The 24,962-nt window shown below is 40.7% G+C and overlaps 2 protein-coding genes across 6 annotated transcripts; one reads left to right on the top strand and one right to left on the bottom strand.

The window, feature by feature from the left end:
* Positions 1-1,135: 1,135 nt before the first annotated feature.
* Positions 1,136-11,562, bottom strand: LOC129072095 (geranylgeranyl pyrophosphate synthase). Of its 3 annotated transcripts, none has more exons than XM_054575491.1 (4): positions 11,360-11,562; positions 8,295-8,387; positions 4,389-4,459; positions 1,136-2,371 (listed from the first exon to the last, which is right to left on the bottom strand). In XM_054575491.1, the coding sequence occupies exons 2-4, from the start codon at positions 8,362-8,364 to the stop codon at positions 1,604-1,606; spliced, it is 909 nt and encodes a 302-aa protein (XP_054431466.1). In that variant the 5' UTR covers positions 8,365-8,387; positions 11,360-11,562; the 3' UTR covers positions 1,136-1,603. The 3 variants fall into 3 exon arrangements, with proteins under 3 accessions (XP_054431466.1, XP_054431467.1, XP_054431468.1); XM_054575492.1 differs by lacking the exon at positions 11,360-11,562 and adding an exon at positions 10,981-11,184; XM_054575493.1 differs by lacking the exon at positions 8,295-8,387 and having other exon boundaries at positions 11,360-11,433.
* A 498-nt stretch (positions 11,563-12,060) lies between these two features.
* LOC129072094 (geranylgeranyl pyrophosphate synthase) lies at positions 12,061-22,494 on the top strand. Of its 3 annotated transcripts, none has more exons than XM_054575488.1 (4): positions 12,061-12,263; positions 15,236-15,328; positions 19,170-19,240; positions 21,259-22,494. In XM_054575488.1, exons 2-4 carry the CDS (start codon positions 15,259-15,261, stop codon positions 22,024-22,026), a joined length of 909 nt encoding a protein of 302 aa, XP_054431463.1. In that variant the 5' UTR covers positions 12,061-12,263; positions 15,236-15,258; the 3' UTR covers positions 22,027-22,494. The 3 variants fall into 3 exon arrangements, with proteins under 3 accessions (XP_054431463.1, XP_054431465.1, XP_054431464.1); XM_054575489.1 differs by lacking the exon at positions 12,061-12,263 and adding an exon at positions 12,439-12,642; XM_054575490.1 differs by lacking the exon at positions 15,236-15,328 and having other exon boundaries at positions 12,189-12,263.
* The last annotated feature ends 2,468 nt before the right edge of the window (positions 22,495-24,962 follow it).

The following is a 24,962-nucleotide window of genomic DNA, read 5'->3' as shown; positions in this document are numbered from 1 at the left end:
ATGATTTAGGTTGAGTGCTTTTGGTGAGAATTTCTCATATACGTACTGGTAATTAGATCTGAGATAGCATACTATAGAACCAATCAAGCACATTGCAGTGTTCCTGAGAAATGCAAACTTACATTTTGGGATGTCAGCAACAACTATAATACAGGAATCAAGGTCTTTTTTTTTCTCCCCCTAACCTCTCAGCCACAGATGGCTCCAGGGGCGTGGGGCTGGAAGTGATACAAAGGGAGTCAGGGTTAAGGCACTATAAAGTTAATTGGTGCCTGATAGTGTAGTCTCTGGCTGCTTTTCAGCTCTCAGGTTAACACTTTCTTTCCTTTCATCACAAAGATTAAAGATGCCTGCAGTTAGTTCCCTTTCCATTCAAGCACCAACTGCTTTCAAGGAGGGTAGTGGGCAGGGAGGAAGAGGGCATTCTCTCCACCCCCCTCCCCTTTTGTATTTGAAGTAAGCAAACAGCTCGTTTGCGATTTTTACTGAGAAAATGTAAAAAGGTTTAAAGGCTCCTTCTTAAAATACTTCTCCATGTACCCATTAACAAATGAGGGTCTCAGGTGTCTTGGTGTTTAAAACTAGTAATTACTTAACCACCTCAATTTAAAACAATATATTACATAAGCATTAAACAGAATTAAGAGCCGAGAGTATTTTTACGAGATGTCATACATTTCTTGAGGATTAAGAATGTGATTAGAATTGCCTAGTACTTTTTTTCCTTCCCAAATGGAAAGACATATCTGTACCCAGATATTAATCAGTTTTGGGGCAGTAGCTTCTCTAGAAAGCAAGCATAATTTGGGCTAGCACATAAAAGGAGACTCCTTGGTTAAAGAGCAAAATTTGCCAGGTGGGGAGAGAGGAAAATGGAAGGAGGGAGAGAAAGCCACAGTGCTTACTGTGTATCACCGCCAGCCTTCATGGAAGACCTCAGCAAGGAAATTTCCAGGGAGGATGCTGATATTCTAAGCACCAGCATTTAGGAAAAGGAGTTCTGGTTGTCTCTGGGCCACTTAGTTACAGAAACTTGTCCTAAGTAGTCACTGGCTTGGCATTGGGGTAGATGAATTGGGAAATGTCCATATATTATAGTTAGGAAGTATCTGGATAAAAATTGCTGGAAACTTAATTTTTTTTTCGAAAAATTTTAAAAGATTTTTATTTTTAGAGAGGGAAGGGAAGGGAGAAAGAGAGAAATATCGACGTGTGAGAGATACATCAATCAGTTGCCCCACGCACACCCCCAACCAAGGACCTGACCCACAACCCAGGCATGTGCCCTGACCGGAAATCTAACAATCAATCTTTCCGTTAGAAGGCTGGCACTCAATCCACTGAGTCACACCAGCCAGGGTAGAATTCTTTATTGACAGAATCAATCAAATATTCATGGCAGAGCTGACCACAAAGACCCATCGCATCACACCATGACATTCAAATCAGATGTTATATGCGACTCCTTTTGACTCCACCGATTTTCTACAATGATTGCCCCATCCACTCAGTTTTTAGAGACAACAGCTTGCTCCAAATTCTTAAAATGATAAGCTAAAAGACAAAATAATCAAGTAAGCTATTAGACCTAATCAAAAATTGCTTAATATATTTCATTCTCTTCTTTGAACATTTTACTTAAGTGCTTTACTAGAGCTACTAGCTCAGGGTTCCCACCAAGTTCATCAATTTGTTTATAGGCTTTAGATTCAAGCTCTTTAAGAGTATTCCGAGTGTATTCAAAAGAACCTACGTTCTCAAGATAATGTACACAGTATTTTTTAATATCTATGTTTTCGGTTCTCTGGCGCAAGATATTCTGCACTTGGGTGCTTTCAGGCCTCAGCCAAATGGCATGAATAGTAGGGAATGAGAACTTTCCCTCTGTTATATCTTCACAAAAGCTTTTGTTTTCACTATATTCTTTGGAGTGTAGATTAGCATAATCATCTCTAATTTGGAAAAAGAGCCCAAGTGTATCAACTATTGGCTTTAAATCGTCTTTGTAATCAGAGAACAACTGCATGAGACCCACTGCTAATCCAAAGAGTCCACCTGTCTTCTGCAGCACCATAGCTTTATATTCCTCTTCAGTGGGACAAATGTAGTTATCCCTCCAATATATATCTAGGCCTTGTCCCTTATGGAGCTCCAAAAGCTGGCGGGTAAAAAGCTTTACTGCATCTGGGTGATCAAGGGTTAAGACTTTCTCCAGGCCAAGAAAGTATACATAATTGGCAGAATTGATGACAGATGGAATTCCATAGATGCTGTGTGTCACCGGAAAGCCACGGCGGAGTTTTGAATTGTCTTCAATATCATCGATGAGTAAACTGGCATTATGCAACATTTCTGTCACTTCGATGATAATCTAAAAAAAGACAATTGAAAATTTCATTTTTAAAAAAATTTGAATTATTAATGGATGAGGGTCTCAGGTGCTTTAGTTTTTAAAACTAGTAATTACTTAGTAACCTCAATTTAAAACAATACATTGCATAAGCATTAAACAAAATTAAGAGCTAGGAGTATTTTTACATGATGTCATAAATTTCTTGGGGATTAAGAACGAGGTTAGAAGATTTCCGGCCAAGATGGAGGCATAGGTAGATACACTTTGCCTCCTCCCACAACCAAAAGGACAACAACAAATTTAAAAAGAAAAAATAACCGGAACTGCCTAAAAATCAAACTGTATAGAAGTCCGATGACAAAGGAGTTAAAGAAGAAACATTCATCTAGACCGGTAGGAGGGGCACAGAGGACTTGCAGCAAGGCGGTGGCTGCAGGACCGGGCAGGTGAGGCAGCGGCTGGCAGATCAGGTGGTCCCACACTGACGTGCAGATAAACTGGAGGAACAGCTGGGGAGCAAGACAGACCACACAACCCAGGGTTCCAGTGTGGGAAAAGCAAGCCTCAAAACCTCTGGAGGAAAAACCTGTGGGTATTGCGGTGGCAGGAGAAACCCTCAGCCTCACAGGAGAGTTGGCTAGAGGGACCCACGGGGTCCTAGAATGTACTCAAACCCACCCACCCAGAGTCAGCACCAGAGGGGTCCAATTTGCTTGTGGGTAGCTGGGGAAGTGACTGAAAGCCAGTGGAGAGCCAAGCAAGCAGCACTGTTCCCTCTCGGACCCCACCCCAACACAGCATCACAACCAGTGACCTGGGTTGCCCCTCCCTGGTGAATACCTAAGGCCACTCCCAACGTAACAGGGGCACTGAGACAAAGTGTGGCCCAAAGGAAAGAATGGATCGAAGCTCCAAAAACAGAACTAAGTGAAGAATAGATACCCAACCTATCAGATGCGCAGTTCAAAACCCTGGTGATCTGGATGCTCACTGAATTGGAAGAGTATGGTCGCAAAATGGAGGAAAAAGCAAAGGCTATGCAAAGTGAAATAAAGAAAAATATACAGGGCACCAACAGTAAACAGAAGGAAACTGGGACTCTAATCAATGATTTGGACCAGAAGGAAGAGATAAACATTCAACCAGAACAGGATAAAGAAATTAGAATTCAAAAAAATGAGGAGAGGCTTAGGAACCTCTGGGACTTTAAATGATGATTCAACATCCAAATCACAGCAGTGCCAGGAGAAAAGGAAGACCAAGAAATTGAAAACTTATTTGAACAAATCATGAAGGAGAAATTCCCCAGTCTGGCCAAGGAAATAGACTTCCAGGAGATCCAGGAAGCTCAGAGAGTACCAGAGAAGTTGGACCCAAGGAAGCGCACACCAAGGCACATGATGATTAAGTTACCTAAGATTAAAGATAAGGAGAGAATCTTAAAAGCAGCAAGAGAAGAGTTACCAACAAAGGAGTTCCTGTAAGACTACCAGCTGATTTCTCAAAAGAAACCTTGCAGGCAAGAAAGGGCTGGCGAGAAATTTTCCAAGTCATGAAAAGCAAGGACCATGCACATCCAAGATTACTCTCTCCAGCAAAGCTCTCATTTAGAATGGAAGGGCAGATGAAGTGCTTCCCAGATAAGGTCAAGTTAAAGCAGTTCACTATCACCAAGCCCTTATTATATGAAATGTTAAAGGGACTTATCTAAGAAAAAGATCAAAAACTATGACCAGTAAAACAGAGGGGAGGGGTGAAGGGGGAAGAATAGGGTGAAAGGTGCAGGGAATAAGCAGCATAAATAGTTCACACAAAATAGGCAGTGGGAGGTTAAGAATAGTACAGGAAATGGAGAAGCCACGGAACTTACATGGACAACCCATGAACATGAACTATGAGGGAGGGATGCTGTGGGGTGGGGCAGGGTAGGGTGGGAGGCAATAAAGGGGAGAAAAAAATGGGACAACTGTAATCGCATAATCAATATATATTTAAAAGAAGGAAAAAAAAATGAGGTTAGAAATTGCCTAGATACCTGTAGCTTGTCTTCTGGGACTTTCAGCCAATGATTAAATGCCTGTGCAAGTTTGGTTCTCACTTGTTTACCTGCAATTACAGAATAACATTTGGTAATAAGTACTTTATTTAAAAAAGTCAGAAATCTTCTTTAAAACCAACCACACCTGGTAAGTCCTCCCATCCAAGTACTAACCAGGCCCGACATGGTAAAACCTGCCCCATCAATCCAATACCCGCTGTGGAGCTTACCTTCTGCTGCGGGGCCACTACTGGCCCCTCCTGTCAAAAGTCACATTGCAAAACATACCACCTTAAAATTAGGGCAGGCAAAAGGGATTCTAAAGTACTGCAGCAGCCCACCAGGAAGCCCACTACCTTCCTCCCAACGTGTATCCACAACTTTGGAATACAATGGGGGTTTTAGGAATTGTGATCTAATTCACTCCTTTTGGAAAAGATGCCAGTCTAGGTAGCAGCAGTTAACGAAGCACTGTTCATTTCAGAGAACACAGGTATTTTTAATAAAATGTGCATTGCTACCGAATTGCCTCATACAATTACCTCTTAAAGTTACCTACCGTTCCTTTATATTAGGGTTTCAGAGAGTGGACAGTTCTGCTAGTTTCCTACCAAAAGGTGAGAGTGCCACACCCTGAGTTATTGCCCTTTAACATCTAAGTTTGACCAGCGTCATTAGTTTTCTAATTTTCTCTTTTTCATAGATGGAACGCTCAAGAGGTCTTCGGTAGTAGTTATCACCGTAAGTTATTTTAGCCCAAATATAAAGAATGAAAGACAAAACCCACAACCAGTTCATTCAATATAAATGCTCTATAATCTCTCTGCTAAACTGAATGCATGGACATTCGAATTTCAGATTAGGTTTCAGAAGAATTACGTAAGAAATTTCAGTAAACAACTACAATCTTTTCTAAGTCTTACCTGTTTTCTCTGTACCAATCACCCACACAAATGAATACACAAACTCTCATCACATAATATTCATAGGGGACAGTTTCACTTTCTGTGAGCAGTTTAACAGAAGGGATTAGGGTTCAAGCAGCAGCATCTTCTATCTACTAACATTTAAGGTGAACGTGGGCTGGGTAGCTAGCTAGTAATTACATACTTTATACATTTGACCTACTTTCCAGTCTAACAAAGGTCATTCTGGGCCATACCTACAATGCACAACGATGCCAAGGCACCCGTCACACATTGGGAAGATGAAGAACACAGAAACTATCAAGGTGGAACCACATTTTTCCTTTCATTTCAGATTGTATGCAGGGAACAGTGCAGTCAATGGCTTCGCTTACAGGTGCTACAGTTGTAATATTCCCCCCTGCCACCCCCCCGCCCCCGATAGATTCTAGGGTCTGGCTTGATACTTTCAGTCCCCAAATAGTTTGAAATAGAGGCTAGACACAGAGATCCTTCAAAAGTAAAATCAACAATAATTGTTTTCTTTTTAAGATCTTAAAATGACCAACTCTCTCCTGCAGCCCCTTTTCTTCCTCTACTCCCAACTCACCCTCTCCCTGGGGACTTGCACTACAGCAAATAAGTAAACATCAAATGCACTAATTTCAGAAAATCCTAATATCAGTAATTATAATCTTATTAACAAAAGTAACTTTATAACAGAAGGTCTGGCCCACCTCTAAGTCACTTTAGTAACCCTTGAAACTTTCTGTGAAAAATGGCTTTATTATGCATAATGTAATCTCCTTTAGATTATATTCTATCATGGATGAAGTATATATTTGATTAAAAAAGGTGAGGTACCTAATGAAAGTTTTAATATTTAATTTTCAAAAACTTTATTCATGACACATATTTTACAAAAAAATACTCCCATCCCCTGCAAATGAGGTAAAAAAATAAAATCCACCTCCCAACTCCCTGGGCTCACTGCCGCCAATTCCCTCCAAATAAAGGGGGGAAAAACCCAAAAACTGAAAAAAAGAGTCCCCAAACCCCTCCAAACAAGCAGTATATTTCCCCAGGGGAAGTCGAATTTACACTGGAGCTGCTGGGAGCTAAGGCCATCTTCTCCCTCTAGAAACTTTCAAAGAGCATAGGAAGAGAAAAAGAAATACAGAAGGAAACAAAGTAGATCGCCAGTCAATCTGGAGGGGCCTGAGCCAAAACACCGTGCGGTGGGTGGTAGACAGGGAAGGACTGGAGCAGGCAGGCGGGACGGTGAAAGACAGGGAGATGGAGAGAAGGTAACAAGCAGGACCGTTTGGTGTCATTCCAGAGACCTGGGCTAAACAAACAAACAAACACACACACACACACCTATACGCTACCCCTGGGTAGCCCCTAAGGGGGTGAACTGAGAGGAAAACAGGGCAAGCGGCTTGGGCAGCTGAGTCCCTGGCAGATCCCTGGAGGTAAGAAGCAGCCCCTGCCCCACTCCCTGGGGCAGGTTCTTCCTCAGCAGATCGGGATGGGTTCTCCCCTTTCCACAGTATCTTTTTTGAAAATTTTTTTCCATCCAGGTCATCTTCTGGTTTTAAGTATGTCATCTAGAACATATATTAAGGACCCATGGGCATGGACAATGGTGTGGGGATTGACTCTGGAAGTCGGGGGCGGGCTGAGTGGAGGAGGGCAAAGAGGGAAAAATTGGGACAACTGTAACAGCATAAACAAGAAAATATTATATAGTTTTCTAATGGTTTAAAATATTACTTCCAGATAATGAGGATTAAAGAACTGCTACAGAAGTTAATTGCATAGGATAACCATAATGGTTAAAATGTAACTATGGGTAGTCTGTGTTTTGCACAGTAGCTGGAGTGTCTGGAGTGGGAGATACTTTTTAGACTCTTGTTAGCACTGATAACAGGTTCCAGCCAGTTTTGCCAACTTGTTACAAAAGAAGTCCAGCAACAGATGGGTAGAGAGCAGGGGAAACAGTGCCATGTTTCTCAATGGAAGACCTTGAAGTAAGCAAAGCTACTAGCTGCTGAATGAACACCACTCAAAAGCAGTCTTCTTACAGCTTTTTCGTAAACAGAGGCGGCTTTCCCTTGCATTCTCCATTTGTCTTCCCTCCATTCTTCTGAAGCCCTGACATTAGCAGGTGTGTCTTCATTAGGCCCTACCATAATAAAGCTGACACTACGCACAATGGTTTCCAAGGTGTAGCTAGGGAGGTTCTACACTTCTGGCTTTGATGACCATAGTTATCTTCTCCAGACTCATAAAAAATAGAAATGCACATACTTCCACTGAGGAGTGCTCACTGTAGAACAGAAATGAAAATGTGTTTATTGTGATGGAGATGAGATCATCATTAGACTAAAGTTTAGCATTGGTTTTCATGGTTGTTATCACCTTTTATATTATTCCTGTGAGAAAGAGCATTCCAAGTAATTGGTTTATAAATAAATTTTTATTAAAAGAACTTACACTTATATGTATGAATTTTTACTATTATCATTTTTCCAAAGTTAAGAAATAGCACAATAAAACATGTACATACACATGAACACGATTAGGCAGGTGTAACTGTAGGAAGCCATGTCTGAGAGGTCCATCTTTATATAGGAATAATGGGGGTTATGCTTTTAGGTAATGTGATTTAGATGTGTCACTATTTGTTGCACAAATTGGCATAGGTTTTCCTAACCTACCTACAGCAATGTGTGGCATCCATAAAGAATAAAACCTTCAAAAAGATATTCAAATGTTTTAAGTATTTTTATTTTAGCTATGGTATATACTTGGATATTTTTAATGGGTACTTTAAATATGTCCCTTTTAAGAACAAAAGATCATTTTCCTCATATGTATAACCTTAAATAGAAAAATCTCAAGAGCTGGCAAGTCTAACCTCTTCTGCATGCTAATATTTGAATGACCACTATTACATAAAAACACCCTATATGGCTGGTAACTGAACTGCTACCTGGTAATTGAAGCAAGTACTTGTAGGGTTCTAGAAGAATTCTTTCGACTTTTTCTTGAGTCTTCTCCATTGTTTCTGAATTTCAAAGCTAATCTGTTAAAAAAGAGAAACGTGTATGATCTCATTAACTGGATTATCTTGAGTGCGACACTGCAAAGGAATTTCTATCTCATGGTGTTTTTGTAAAGCCAAAATTTCAGTTTCGGTCTAAAAGAAAATTCTATATATAATGCAATCTTGAAAACATTATGCAAAGTGAAAGAAGCCAGTCATAAAAGACCACATATTATATGATTCCATTTATATGAAATGTTCAAAACAGGCAAATCTATAGAGACAGAAAGTAGATTAATAGTTGCCTATGTTAGGGTAGGGGGAATACGGAGTGACTGCTAATGAGAACTCAGTTTCTTTTGGGGGAGCATCAAAATGTTCTAAAATTAGACTGTGGTGGTAGTTGCACAACCCAGTGAGTATACTGAAACCCCTCTAATTATATACTTCAAACAGATGAACTATATCATATGTAAATTATATCTCATTTAAGAAAAAGGGAAGTTTTCACTGAAGTAATTGATCAAAGTATTCACCTGTATTTTCAAGTTACAAAACTTATATTAAGTTTTTCCTATTTACTCATCTATAAAAGGCTTATATTGTTGTATTAAATCAATGTTAAAACAAATCTACAGAGTTTGACTCTTCTATGTTTAATTGAGTATATAAATGAGTAAACATACTTTTTCCTATGAGCATTAAGATGAATGTTTTATATATTAAAATTTAAGAGGACATTTTTCTCCTGTATTTTCTGTACAATCAGTCCATTTCAGAGATTCTGATTTAAGATCTGCATTAACCTGAATGCAATTATATTAAAAATATTCCCCTGCCATTGATTTATTATTTTGAATTTTATGTATACTTCAATATTTCCCAGCATATCAATAACTCATGGTCTTCCTAGAATCCTCATTATTGAATCTCTATTACTCTGTAAAAAATCTACTATTTGTCCTCATATTAGGAGTTTTCTAACTGCTCTGACATCTTTGGCACATTTTAGGAGATTTTTCCCCTTTATCTGCTTTCTTTTCCTTCTTGGGACAATGATTTGATCTTTAGGATCATGAACCTAAAGAGCTGAAAAGTGCATTTTTTTTTTTTGTAATTTATTCTTGAGTATGTACGTGAAACAATCTTAAAAATGTTAGCAAACCATCAAAGGAAATTATCTTAGTAACGTGATTTCAAAGAGAAACATTCCATACAGAAAATTTCTATATTTACCTTAACCAATAATTAATACTAAGTACGTCACAAGGGAAATAAAGTCCAGAAAATATTTTGAAATAATCCAAAAAAACAGATCAGTAACCAATCACGTACACTGTTTAAGTACTGACATAGGTTATCTCATTCTTAAGAGATAAAAGAAGGTAACATGCAGGAAGAATAACTGATACAACGCTAGAAGAGCAAAAAGCACCTCTTAAAGGCGTCTCTAAACCAAGTAGTACCCATCTCTTTCCATATTTATCTCTTTCACAGCCTTCGGGGTACATTTGACTTAACTTAAAAATCAGTGAGACTAACTTTCAAGAATTCTCTTTTGTCGCTGAATCAGTGACATGTAACTCTGTTGAATGGAAATCTAACCTTTGTTTTAATTCTTACTTGATGCTTTTTTTTACTTAAAATATTAGTTATGAATTTTTAAAAATTATTCCTTTCTGAGCTCACTCAGGTAAGTTTAAGAACATCCACTTAACAAGTCAATTAATATTCCTTTCCCAAAGGACTGTTTATACCCAAGACTTCTCAGCAGTGGGAAGACATAGGAATCTCAATTTTTCTAGGTATTTTCTAGGTCTCAGGGGTTCTACACTCTGTAGCACATGGTCTGACCTGCCCCCCCCTTTTTTAAACTCAAAGACCTCCACTTTATTTCAGCCAGGAATTTCGGCTCTCTTGTACTAGACTGAAATGTAAAGAGGTATTAGTTTGTTACCGACCTCTATTAATTTATCAGATTGACTAACACTAGAGAACAGCTATGTGAGTCCGAAACTACTCACTTTCAAAAACTAAAACTGCTTTAATTTTGTTCAAACACTGGATGGATGAACAAACACAAAAATCAGGTTCTCTCTTACCGTTACTACTACAATAACTTCCAGATTGGGTTCCCCGCATTAACTAGTGATCTTTGCAAAATTCAGATCTTCGAAAGGGATCTCTCGTCTCGACTGAACAAAAACTCCTTAACAAATTGGGTAAGGTTCTGCGTCCCCATCCCTCCAGCTTCCGTTGCTCGTACTTCAAAAGCTCCCTCTGACACAACGCTTTCCAACATGTTAATCTTTTTGTCTGAAATGTTCTTTTCAACAGAAAACCCTTCAACTCTCAGGTCGATCCTCTCCGGCTCGGGTAAGCCTTCCTTTAGGTCCCTAAGCCAAATCCCCTAACTCGCTTTCTCCAATTACCAACTAACTGCTCCGTACCACTCACCGCTGCTGGAATTTCACACTCGCACGTGTCCGCTTTGCGCTCAGTAAATACGGGAGGTACTGACCTAACGAACGGAAAGTGCTCTCTACCGCGTTAAGAGCATGAAATCATGCACATAAAAAATGAAAACATCAAGGGAACAGTCTGGTTTCAAACTGTCTAAACAGCGACATACAAATGTAAGCGCAGCTGTGGAGCGAAGAGATCGCTTCCACTCCACTGCGGGAGACGACAGGTCTGTAGAAGACGGCCTGAAGTGCTGGCGGGGAATTCAAACAACTCCGAGGCCGACTTCCATCAGTGGCTTGGCAGAGAGCCCCCGGAGTCTACTCTGCCAGCAGAGCCGAGGGTCCGCGGAGCCCCGCTCACTCTCCCTTCAGACGCCTCCTTTCCGCTCCGCGCCCTCCGACTCCTCCCCTTCTCCAGCAAGCGGACAGAAAATTCGTACACAATCCGGTTCAGCATCCGGGTCCTCACCCTCCTTCTTTCTTTACTCCAGCCCCGCCCGCCTCCCCATCCGGGTCCCCCCAGCCGCCACCGCCACTGCCGCTCACGGTTCAACGATGAGGTCACAGCTGTCGCGCTGCCGGTCCAGGAGTAGCAATACCAAGCATCAACTTCCCACTTTATAGTTCAAGCCGCGGTTCCTCCTCACGCTGACAGGAACGCCTCTCCCTACTTCATAACTGAACTCTCCGCCCTCCTCCGCCAACAGTGCCGCCGCATTACTCTGTTCAGGAAAATGCGCCATCCCGGTCACACTGCGCAGGCGTCGTTGACACCTCCCCTCTGCTGTGTTGCCCCGCCCCTTCCCCGCTGCCCCCGTTTCACGCAGGCGCGGGGCGTTGCGGGTCTTGCAGTTTTCGAGGGCATGGGCTTGCGCACTGGCCCCACAAGTGGGACTACATTTCCCGGGAAGCTTTGAGGTGTAACTTTCTGTTTCCATAGAACTGGTGGGAAAATGGCGTCGTTGTTTGTATCCAGAGGGCCAATAAGGACCCGCCTACACCTTGTCCCTTATTGGCCCTCTGGATACAAACAACGACGCCATTTTCCCACCAGTTCTATGGAAACAGAAAGTTACACCTCAAAGCTTCCCGGGAAATGTAGTCCCACTTGTGGGGCCAGTGCGCAAGCCCATGCCCTCGAAAACTGCAAGACCCGCAACGCCCCGCGCCTGCGTGAAACGGGGGCAGCGGGGAAGGGGCGGGGCAACACAGCAGAGGGGAGGTGTCAACGACGCCTGCGCAGTGTGACCGGGATGGCGCATTTTCCTGAACAGAGTAATGCGGCGGCACTGTTGGCGGAGGAGGGCGGAGAGTTCAGTTATGAAGTAGGGAGAGGCGTTCCTGTCAGCGTGAGGAGGAACCGCGGCTTGAACTATAAAGTGGGAAGTTGATGCTTGGTATTGCTACTCCTGGACCGGCAGCGCGACAGCTGTGACCTCATCGTTGAACCGTGAGCGGCAGTGGCGGTGGCGGCTGGGGGGACCCGGATGGGGAGGCGGGCGGGGCTGGAGTAAAGAAAGAAGGAGGGTGAGGACCCGGATGCTGAACCGGATTGTGTACGAATTTTCTGTCCGCTTGCTGGAGAAGGGGAGGAGTCGGAGGGCGCGGAGCGGAAAGGAGGCGTCTGAAGGGAGAGTGAGCGGGGCTCCGCGGACCCTCGGCTCTGCTGGCAGAGTAGACTCCGGGGGCTCTCTGCCAAGCCACTGATGGAAGTCGGCCTCGGAGTTGTTTGAATTCCCCGCCAGCACTTCAGGCCGTCTTCTACAGACCTGTCGTCTCCCGCAGTGGAGTGGAAGCGATCTCTTCGCTCCACAGCTGCGCTTACATTTGTATGTCGCTGTTGAGACAGTTTGAAACCAGACTGTTCCCTTGATGTTTTCATTTTTTATGTGCATGATTTCATGCTCTTAACGCGGTAGAGAGCACTTTCCGTTCGTTAGGTCAGTACCTCCCGTATTTACTGAGCGCAAAGCGGACACGTGCGAGTGTGAAATTCCAGCAGCGGTGAGTGGTACGGAGCAGTTAGTTGGTAATTGGAGAAAGCGAGTTAGGGGATTTGGCTTAGGGACCTAAAGGAAGGCTTACCCGAGCCGGAGAGGATCGACCTGAGAGTTGAAGTGTTTTCTGTTGAAAAGAACATTTCAGACAAAAAGATTAACATGTTGGAAAGCGTTGTGTCAGAGGGAGCTTTTGAAGTACGAGCAACGGAAGCTGGAGGGATGGGGACGCAGAACCTTACACAATTTGTTAAGGAGTTTTTGTTCAGTCGAGACGAGAGATCCCTTTCGAAGATCTGAATTTTGCAAAGATCACTAGTTAATGCGGGGAACCCAATCTGGAAGTTATTGTAGTAGTAACGGTAAGAGAGAACCTGATTTTTGTGTTTGTTCATCCATCCAGTGTTTGAACAAAATTAAAGCAGTTTTAGTTTTTGAAAGTGAGTAGTTTCGGACTCACATAGCTGTTCTCTAGTGTTAGTCAATCTGATAAATTAATAGAGGTCGGTAACAAACTAATACCTCTTTACATTTCAGTCTAGTACAAGAGAGCCGAAATTCCTGGCTGAAATAAAGTGGAGGTCTTTGAGTTTAAAAAAGGGGGGGCAGGTCAGACCATGTGCTACAGAGTGTAGAACCCCTGAGACCTAGAAAATACCTAGAAAAATTGAGATTCCTATGTCTTCCCACTGCTGAGAAGTCTTGGGTATAAACAGTCCTTTGGGAAAGGAATATTAATTGACTTGTTAAGTGGATGTTCTTAAACTTACCTGAGTGAGCTCAGAAAGGAATAATTTTTAAAAATTCATAACTAATATTTTAAGTAAAAAAAAGCATCAAGTAAGAATTAAAACAAAGGTTAGATTTCCATTCAACAGAGTTACATGTCACTGATTCAGCGACAAAAGAGAATTCTTGAAAGTTAGTCTCACTGATTTTTAAGTTAAGTCAAATGTACCCCGAAGGCTGTGAAAGAGATAAATATGGAAAGAGATGGGTACTACTTGGTTTAGAGACGCCTTTAAGAGGTGCTTTTTGCTCTTCTAGCGTTGTATCAGTTATTCTTCCTGCATGTTACCTTCTTTTATCTCTTAAGAATGAGATAACCTATGTCAGTACTTAAACAGTGTACGTGATTGGTTACTGATCTGTTTTTTTGGATTATTTCAAAATATTTTCTGGACTTTATTTCCCTTGTGACGTACTTAGTATTAATTATTGGTTAAGGTAAATATAGAAATTTTCTGTATGGAATGTTTCTCTTTGAAATCACGTTACTAAGATAATTTCCTTTGATGGTTTGCTAACATTTTTAAGATTGTTTCACGTACATACTCAAGAATAAATTACAAAAAAAAAAAATGCACTTTTCAGCTCTTTAGGTTCATGATCCTAAAGATCAAATCATTGTCCCAAGAAGGAAAAGAAAGCAGATAAAGGGGAAAAATCTCCTAAAATGTGCCAAAGATGTCAGAGCAGTTAGAAAACTCCTAATATGAGGACAAATAGTAGATTTTTTACAGAGTAATAGAGATTCAATAATGAGGATTCTAGGAAGACCATGAGTTATTGATATGCTGGGAAATATTGAAGTATACATAAAATTCAAAATAATAAATCAATGGCAGGGGAATATTTTTAATATAATTGCATTCAGGTTAATGCAGATCTTAAATCAGAATCTCTGAAATGGACTGATTGTACAGAAAATACAGGAGAAAAATGTCCTCTTAAATTTTAATATATAAAACATTCATCTTAATGCTCATAGGAAAAAGTATGTTTACTCATTTATATACTCAATTAAACATAGAAGAGTCAAACTCTGTAGATTTGTTTTAACATTGATTTAATACAACAATATAAGCCTTTTATAGATGAGTAAATAGGAAAAACTTAATATAAGTTTTGTAACTTGAAAATACAGGTGAATACTTTGATCAATTACTTCAGTGAAAACTTCCCTTTTTCTTAAATGAGATATAATTTACATATGATATAGTTCATCTGTTTGAAGTATATAATTAGAGGGGTTTCAGTATACTCACTGGGTTGTGCAACTACCACCACAGTCTAATTTTAGAACATTTTGATGCTCCCCCCAAAAGAAACTGAGTTCTCATTAGCAGTCACTCCGTATTCCCCCTACCCTAACATAGGCAACTATTAATCTACTTTCTGTCTCTATAGATTTGCCTGTTTTGAACATTTCATATAAATGGAATCATATAATATGTGGTCTTTTATGACTGGCTTCTTTCACTTTGCATAATGTTTTCAAGATTGCATTATATATAGAATTTTCTTTTAGACCAAAACTGAAATTTTGGCTTTACAAAAACACCATGAGATAGAAATTCCTTTGCAGTGTCGCACTCAAGATAATCCAGTTAATGAGATCATACACGTTTCTCTTTTTTAACAGATTAGCTTTGAAATTCAGAAACAATGGAGAAGACTCAAGAAAAAGTCGAAAGAATTCTTCTAGAACCCTACAAGTACTTGCTTCAATTACCAGGTAGCAGTTCAGTTACCAGCCATATAGGGTGTTTTTATGTAATAGTGGTCATTCAAATATTAGCATGCAGAAGAGGTTAGACTTGCCAGCTCTTGAGATTTTTCTATTTAAGGTTATACATATGAGGAAAATGATCTTTTGTTCTTAAAAGGGACATATTTAAAGTACCCATTAAAAATATCCAAGTATATACCATAGCTAAAATAAAAATACTTAAAACATTTGAATATCTTTTTGAAGGTTTTATTCTTTATGGATGCCACACATTGCTGTAGGTAGGTTAGGAAAACCTATGCCAATTTGTGCAACAAATAGTGACACATCTAAATCACATTACCTAAAAGCATAACCCCCATTATTCCTATATAAAGATGGACCTCTCAGACATGGCTTCCTACAGTTACACCTGCCTAATCGTGTTCATGTGTATGTACATGTTTTATTGTGCTATTTCTTAACTTTGGAAAAATGATAATAGTAAAAATTCATACATATAAGTGTAAGTTCTTTTAATAAAAATTTATTTATAAACCAATTACTTGGAATGCTCTTTCTCACAGGAATAATATAAAAGGTGATAACAACCATGAAAACCAATGCTAAACTTTAGTCTAATGATGATCTCATCTCCATCACAATAAACACATTTTCATTTCTGTTCTACAGTGAGCACTCCTCAGTGGAAGTATGTGCATTTCTATTTTTTATGAGTCTGGAGAAGATAACTATGGTCATCAAAGCCAGAAGTGTAGAACCTCCCTAGCTACACCTTGGAAACCATTGTGCGTAGTGTCAGCTTTATTATGGTAGGGCCTAATGAAGACACACCTGCTAATGTCAGGGCTTCAGAAGAATGGAGGGAAGACAAATGGAGAATGCAAGGGAAAGCCGCCTCTGTTTACGAAAAAGCTGTAAGAAGACTGCTTTTGAGTGGTGTTCATTCAGCAGCTAGTAGCTTTGCTTACTTCAAGGTCTTCCATTGAGAAACATGGCACTGTTTCCCCTGCTCTCTACCCATCTGTTGCTGGACTTCTTTTGTAACAAGTTGGCAAAACTGGCTGGAACCTGTTATCAGTGCTAACAAGAGTCTAAAAAGTATCTCCCACTCCAGACACTCCAGCTACTGTGCAAAACACAGACTACCCATAGTTACATTTTAACCATTATGGTTATCCTATGCAATTAACTTCTGTAGCAGTTCTTTAATCCTCATTATCTGGAAGTAATATTTTAAACCATTAGAAAACTATATAATATTTTCTTGTTTATGCTGTTACAGTTGTCCCAATTTTTCCCTCTTTGCCCTCCTCCACTCAGCCCGCCCCCGACTCCCAGAGTCAATCCCCACACCATTGTCCATGCCCATGGGTCCTTAATATATGTTCTAGATGACATACTTAAAACCAGAAGATGACCTGGATGGAAAAAAATTTTCAAAAAAGATACTGTGGAAAGGGGAGAACCCATCCCGATCTGCTGAGGAGGAACCTGCCCCAGGGAGTGGGGCAGGGGCTGCTTCTTACCTCCAGGGACCTGCCAGGGACTCAGCTGCCCAAGCCGCTTGCCCTGTTTTCCTCTCAGTTCACCCCCTTAGGGGCTACCCAGGGGTAGCGTATAGGTGTGTGTGTGTTTGTTTGTTTGTTTGTTTAGCCCAGGTCTCTGGAATGACACCAAACGGTCCTGCTTGTTACCTTCTCTCCATCATCTCCCTGTCTTTCACCGTCCCGCCTGCCTGCTCCAGTCCTTCCCTGTCTACCACCCACCGCCCGGTGTTTTGGCTCAGGCCCCTCCAGATTGACTGGCGATCTACTTTGTTTCCTTCTGTATTTCTTTTTCTCTTCCTATGCTCTTTGAAAGTTTCTAGAGGGAGAAGATGGCCTTAGCTCCCAGCAGCTCCAGTGTAAATTCGACTTCCCCTGGGGAAATATACTGCTTGTTTGGAGGGGTTTGGGGACTCTTCTTTTCAGTTTTTGGGTTTTTCCCCCCTTTATTTGGAGGGAATTGGCGGCAGTGAGCCCAGGGAGTTGGGAGGTGGATTTTATTTTTTTACCTCATTTGCAGGGGATGGGGAGTATTTTTTTGTAAAATATGTGTCATGAATAAAGTTTTTGAAAATTAAATATTAAAACTTTCATTAGGTACCTCACCTTTTTTAATCAAATATATACTTCATCCATGATAGAATATAATCTAAAGGAGATTACATTATGCATAATAAAGCCATTTTTCACAGAAAGTTTCAAGGGTTACTAAAGTGACTTAGAGGTGGGCCAGACCTTCTGTTATAAAGTTACTTTTGTTAATAAGATTATAATTACTGATATTAGGATTTTCTGAAATTAGTGCATTTGATGTTTACTTATTTGCTGTAGTGCAAGTCCCCAGGGAGAGGGTGAGTTGGGAGTAGAGGAAGAAAAGGGGCTGCAGGAGAGAGTTGGTCATTTTAAGATCTTAAAAAGAAAACAATTATTGTTGATTTTACTTTTGAAGGATCTCTGTGTCTAACCTCTATTACAAACTATTTGGGGACTGAAAGTATCAAGCCAGACCCTAGAATCTATCGGGGGCGGGGGGGTGGCAGGGGGGAATATTACAACTGTAGCACCTGTAAGCGAAGCCATTGACTGCACTGTTCCCTGCATACAATCTGAAATGAAAGGAAAAATGTGGTTCCACCTTGATAGTTTCTGTGTTCTTCATCTTCCCAATGTGTGACGGGTGCCTTGGCATCGTTGTGCATTGTAGGTATGGCCCAGAATGACCTTTGTTAGACTGGAAAGTAGGTCAAATGTATAAAGTATGTAATTACTAGCTAGCTACCCAGCCCACGTTCACCTTAAATGTTAGTAGATAGAAGATGCTGCTGCTTGAACCCTAATCCCTTCTGTTAAACTGCTCACAGAAAGTGAAACTGTCCCCTATGAATATTATGTGATGAGAGTGTGTATTCATTTGTGTGGGTGATTGGTACAGAGAAAACAGGTAAGACTTAGAAAAGATTGTAGTTGTTTACTGAAATTTCTTACGTAATTCTTCTTCTGAAACCTAATCTGAAATTCGAATGTCCATGCATTCAGTTTAGCAGAGAGATTATAGAGCATTTATATTGAATGAACTGGTTGTGGGTTTTGTCTTTCATTCTTTATATTTGGGCTAAAATAACTTACGGTGATAACTACTACCGAAGACCTCTTGAGCGTTCCATCTATGAAAAAGAGAAAATTAGAAAACTAATGACGCTGGTCAAACTTAGATGTTAAAGGGCAATAACTCAGGGTGTGGCACTCTCACCTTTTGGTAGGAAACTAGCAGAACTGTCCACTCTCTGAAACCCTAATATAAAGGAACGGTAGGTAACTTTAAGAGGTAATTGTATGAGGCAATTCAGTAGCAATGCACATTTTATTAAAAATACCTGTGTTCTCTGAAATGAACAGTGCTTCGTTAACTGCTGCTACCTAGACTGGCATCTTTTCCAAAAGGAGTGAATTAGATCACAATTCCTAAAACCCCCATTGTATTCCAAAGTTGTGGATACACGTTGGGAGGAAGGTAGTGGGCTTCCTGGTGGGCTGCTGCAGTACTTTAGAATCCCTTTTGCCTGCCCTAATTTTAAGGTGGTATGTTTTGCAATGTGACTTTTGACAGGAGGGGCCAGTAGTGGCCCCGCAGCAGAAGGTAAGCTCCACAGCGGGTATTGGATTGATGGGGCAGGTTTTACCATGTCGGGCCTGGTTAGTACTTGGATGGGAGGACTTACCAGGTGTGGTTGGTTTTAAAGAAGATTTCTGACTTTTTTTAAATAAAGTACTTATTACCAAATGTTATTCTGTAATTGCAGGTAAACAAGTGAGAACCAAACTTGCACAGGCATTTAATCATTGGCTGAAAGTCCCAGAAGACAAGCTACAGGTATCTAGGCAATTTCTAACCTCATTTTTTTTTCCTTCTTTTAAATATATATTGATTATGCGATTACAGTTGTCCCATTTTTTTCTCCCCTTTATTGCCTCCCACCCTACCCTGCCCCACCCCACAGCATCCCTCCCTCATAGTTCATGTCCATGGGTTGTCCATGTAAGTTCCGTGGCTTCTCCATTTCCTGTACTATTCTTAACCTCCCACTGCCTATTTTGTGTGAACTATTTATGCTGCTTATTCCCTGCACCTTTCACCCTATTCTTCCCCCTTCACCCCTCCCCTCTGTTTTACTGGTCATAGTTTTTGATCTTTTTCTTAGATAAGTCCCTTTAACATTTCATATAATAAGGGCTTGGTGATAGTGAACTGCTTTAACTTGACCTTATCTGGGAAGCACTTCATCTGCCCTTCCATTCTAAATGAGAGCTTTGCTGGAGAGAGTAATCTTGGATGTGCATGGTCCTTGCTTTTCATGACTTGGAAAATTTCTCGCCAGCCCTTTCTTGCCTGCAAGGTTTCTTTTGAGAAATCAGCTGGTAGTCTTACAGGAACTCCTTTGTTGGTAACTCTTCTCTTGCTGCTTTTAAGATTCTCTCCTTATCTTTAATCTTAGGTAACTTAATCATCATGTGCCTTGGTGTGCGCTTCCTTGGGTCCAACTTCTCTGGTACTCTCTGAGCTTCCTGGATCTCCTGGAAGTCTATTTCCTTGGCCAGACTGGGGAATTTCTCCTTCATGATTTGTTCAAATAAGTTTTCAATTTCTTGGTCTTCCTTTTCTCCTGGCACTGCTGTGATTTGGATGTTGAATCATCATTTAAAGTCCCAGAGGTTACTAAGCCTCTCCTCATTTTTTTGAATTCTAATTTCTTTATCCTGTTCTGGTTGAATGTTTATCTCTTCCTTCTGGTCCAAATCATTGATTAGAGTCCCAGTTTCCTTCTGTTTACTGTTGGTGCCCTGTATATTTTTCTTTATTTCACTTTGCATAGCCTTTGCTTTTTCCTCCATTTTGCGACCATACTCTTCCAATTTAGTGAGCATCCAGATCACCAGGGTTTTGAACTGCGCATCTGATAGGTTGGGTATCTATTCTTCACTTAGTTCTGTTTTTGGAGCTTCGATCCGTTCTTTCATTTGGGCCACACTTTGTCTCAGTGCCCCTGTTACGTTGGGAGTGGCCTTAGGTATTCACCAGGGAGGGGCAACCCAGGTCACTGGTTGTGATGCTGTTTTGGGGAGGGGTCCGAGAGGGAACAGTGCTGCTTGCTTGGCTCTCCACTGGCTTTCAGTCACTTCCCCAGCTACCCACAAGCAAATTGGACCCCTCTGGTGCTGACTCTGGGTGGGTGGGTTTGAGTACATTCTAGGACCCCGTGGGTCCCTCTAGCCAACTCTCCTGTGAGGCTGAGGGTTTCTCCTGCCACTGCAATACCCACAGGTTTTTCCTCCAGAGGTTTTGAGGCTTGCTTTTCCCACACTGGAACCCTGGGTTGTGTGGTCTGTCTTGCTCCCCAGCTGTTCCTCCAGTTTATCTGCACGTCAGTGTGGGACCACCTGATCTGCCAGCCGCTGCCTCACCTGCCCGGTCCTGCAGCCACCGCCTTGCTGCAAGTCCTCTGTGCCCCTCCTACCGGTCTAGATGAATGTTTCTTCTTTAACTCCTTTGTCATCGGACTTCTATACAGTTTGATTTTTAGGCAGTTCCGGTTATTTTTTCTTTTTAAATTTGTTGTTGTCCTTTTGGTTGTGGGAGGAGGCAAAGTGTATCTACCTATGCCTCCATCTTGGCCGGAAATCTTCTAACCTCGTTCTTAATCCCCAAGAAATTTATGACATCATGTAAAAATACTCCTAGCTCTTAATTTTGTTTAATGCTTATGCAATGTATTGTTTTAAATTGAGGTTACTAAGTAATTACTAGTTTTAAAAACTAAAGCACCTGAGACCCTCATCCATTAATAATTCAAATTTTTTTTAAAAATGAAATTTTCAATTGTCTTTTTTTAGATTATCATCGAAGTGACAGAAATGTTGCATAATGCCAGTTTACTCATCGATGATATTGAAGACAATTCAAAACTCCGCCGTGGCTTTCCGGTGACACACAGCATCTATGGAATTCCATCTGTCATCAATTCTGCCAATTATGTATACTTTCTTGGCCTGGAGAAAGTCTTAACCCTTGATCACCCAGATGCAGTAAAGCTTTTTACCCGCCAGCTTTTGGAGCTCCATAAGGGACAAGGCCTAGATATATATTGGAGGGATAACTACATTTGTCCCACTGAAGAGGAATATAAAGCTATGGTGCTGCAGAAGACAGGTGGACTCTTTGGATTAGCAGTGGGTCTCATGCAGTTGTTCTCTGATTACAAAGACGATTTAAAGCCAATAGTTGATACACTTGGGCTCTTTTTCCAAATTAGAGATGATTATGCTAATCTACACTCCAAAGAATATAGTGAAAACAAAAGCTTTTGTGAAGATATAACAGAGGGAAAGTTCTCATTCCCTACTATTCATGCCATTTGGCTGAGGCCTGAAAGCACCCAAGTGCAGAATATCTTGCGCCAGAGAACCGAAAACATAGATATTAAAAAATACTGTGTACATTATCTTGAGAACGTAGGTTCTTTTGAATACACTCGGAATACTCTTAAAGAGCTTGAATCTAAAGCCTATAAACAAATTGATGAACTTGGTGGGAACCCTGAGCTAGTAGCTCTAGTAAAGCACTTAAGTAAAATGTTCAAAGAAGAGAATGAAATATATTAAGCAATTTTTGATTAGGTCTAATAGCTTACTTGATTATTTTGTCTTTTAGCTTATCATTTTAAGAATTTGGAGCAAGCTGTTGTCTCTAAAAACTGAGTGGATGGGGCAATCATTGTAGAAAATCGGTGGAGTCAAAAGGAGTCGCATATAACATCTGATTTGAATGTCATGGTGTGATGCGATGGGTCTTTGTGGTCAGCTCTGCCATGAATATTTGATTGATTCTGTCAATAAAGAATTCTACCCTGGCTGGTGTGACTCAGTGGATTGAGTGCCAGCCTTCTAACGGAAAGATTGATTGTTAGATTTCCGGTCAGGGCACATGCCTGGGTTGTGGGTCAGGTCCTTGGTTGGGGGTGTGCGTGGGGCAACTGATTGATGTATCTCTCACACGTCGATATTTCTCTCTTTCTCCCTTCCCTTCCCTCTCTAAAAATAAAAATCTTTTAAAATTTTTCGAAAAAAAAATTAAGTTTCCAGCAATTTTTATCCAGATACTTCCTAACTATAATATATGGACATTTCCCAATTCATCTACCCCAATGCCAAGCCAGTGACTACTTAGGACAAGTTTCTGTAACTAAGTGGCCCAGAGACAACCAGAACTCCTTTTCCTGAATGCTGGTGCTTAGAATATCAGCATCCTCCCTGGAAATTTCCTTGCTGAGGTCTTCCATGAAGGCTGGCGGTGATACACAGTAAGCACTGTGGCTTTCTCTACCTCCTTCCATTTTCCTCTCTCCCCACCTGGCAAATTTTGCTCTTTAACCAAGGAGTCTCCTTTTATGTGCTAGCCCAAATTATGCTTGCTTTCTAGAGAAGCTACTGCCCCAAAACTGATTAATATCTGGGTACAGATATGTCTTTCCATTTGGGAAGGAAAAAAAGTACTAGGCAATTCTAATCACATTCTTAATCCTCAAGAAATGTATGACATCTCGTAAAAATACTCTCGGCTCTTAATTCTGTTTAATGCTTATGTAATATATTGTTTTAAATTGAGGTGGTTAAGTAATTACTAGTTTTAAACACCAAGACACCTGAGACCCTCATTTGTTAATGGGTACATGGAGAAGTATTTTAAGAAGGAGCCTTTAAACCTTTTTACATTTTCTCAGTAAAAATCGCAAACGAGCTGTTTGCTTACTTCAAATACAAAAGGGGAGGGGGGTGGAGAGAATGCCCTCTTCCTCCCTGCCCACTACCCTCCTTGAAAGCAGTTGGTGCTTGAATGGAAAGGGAACTAACTGCAGGCATCTTTAATCTTTGTGATGAAAGGAAAGAAAGTGTTAACCTGAGAGCTGAAAAGCAGCCAGAGACTACACTATCAGGCACCAATTAACTTTATAGTGCCTTAACCCTGACTCCCTTTGTATCACTTCCAGCCCCACGCCCCTGGAGCCATCTGTGGCTGAGAGGTTAGGGGGAGAAAAAAAAAGACCTTGATTCCTGTATTATAGTTGTTGCTGACATCCCAAAATGTAAGTTTGCATTTCTCAGGAACACTGCAATGTGCTTGATTGGTTCTATAGTATGCTATCTCAGATCTAATTACCAGTACGTATATGAGAAATTCTCACCAAAAGCACTCAACCTAAATCATCCTGATATGCCAGGGTTGTGGGTTCAATCCCTGGTCACAGCACATACCACAATCAACCAGTAAATGCATAGATAAGTGGAACAACAAATTGTCTCGCTCCCTTCTCTCTCTCTCTCTCTCTCGAATCAGTAAAAAAAAAAAAAAAAAAAAAAATCTTTTTGAAAAGTTGGATACTGCTTTTACTAACTTTTAAGATAACTTGAATCTGCCATTTTAGATACAAGGAAACCTCTTAAAATCATGGATATTTGTACAACACTGGGAATTTTAATTTTGTGCTTATGGAACCATAACTTAGAAGAAAAAAGCATCATTATTCAGAAAGATCTAATGCTAACTATATACACAAAATATATACTTTTAAGATAAAGCTTGTTTAAGTTGATTATTCCTTACCTAATTAAACTAATTTTGTTCTGTACTATTCATGATTCTTTTGTCATTTTCATCTTGCCTTTGTCAGTTTCAGAAAGGTTTGACATTGCATTGGGGACTTATTAATAGTCATTTTATCTATTAAATGATCAAAAATCCATTCTTTACACTTGAACTATAGTCACACTTGTCAATACAGAAGAAACCCAAACACAATGAGGAGTTTAAATAGAATAAAATGTTAATTTATCTACTTAGGTTTAATGTCATTTTTTTCTTCATAAATATGGTAACCCAAGTAAGGATTGAATTTTGTTACTTAGAAGACATGTAATTCTAAAACATTTATTTTCACATTTTCTAGTCTATGAAGCATAAGGAAAAAAATTATTCATTTGTCCAAATCAAAAGAATGAGTCCGGCTGTGGTACCATAAATTGTTCTCTGACCTCAGCGTGCCTTCACCTCCGTCGGCTCTTCTCTGTTCCATTCTGTAAACTGTCTCACTTGACTTCCTTTCCTTCCCAACCCGTACCCCATAGTCCTTCACTGCTGGGACCCTTTCAAGAACTTTCTCAGGTCACTTACCTCTTTCTTAGGCCCCTCTCATCCTACCAATGTCCGAACCTGGATGAATCCAATCAAACGCGTTCTCTGCTCCTGCCATGTTGCTGAGTGTTACTGGGGAACATGGCAAGTTAATGGGGTGCAGCCTCAGTAGCCCTTCCCCTCCTCCTCCGCTCTTTTCCCATTAAATGTAGACTCTCCTAATTTGCCTCTCCTCTACTTTTTCCTGTCTTGAAATAGTCTGCCTTTCATGTCTTTTTTTTTGTTGTTGTTAAGATTTTATTTATATAGTTTTGGAGAGAGGAGAAGGGAGAGGGAGAGAAACATCGATGTGAGAGAGAAACATTGATTCATTGCGGGGGTGGGGGGGTCAAACATGCAACCGGGCCTG

Source organism: Pteronotus mesoamericanus, unplaced genomic scaffold (assembly GCF_021234165.1).
Source record: "Pteronotus mesoamericanus isolate MK-2021 breed Mesoamerican mustached bat unplaced genomic scaffold, CSHL_Meso_final contig_303, whole genome shotgun sequence".
In the NCBI taxonomy this organism is placed as follows: Eukaryota; Metazoa; Chordata; class Mammalia; order Chiroptera; family Mormoopidae; genus Pteronotus; species Pteronotus mesoamericanus.
Note: the sequence above shows the minus strand (reverse complement) of the source record. Positions and strands in the feature narration are given on the sequence as shown.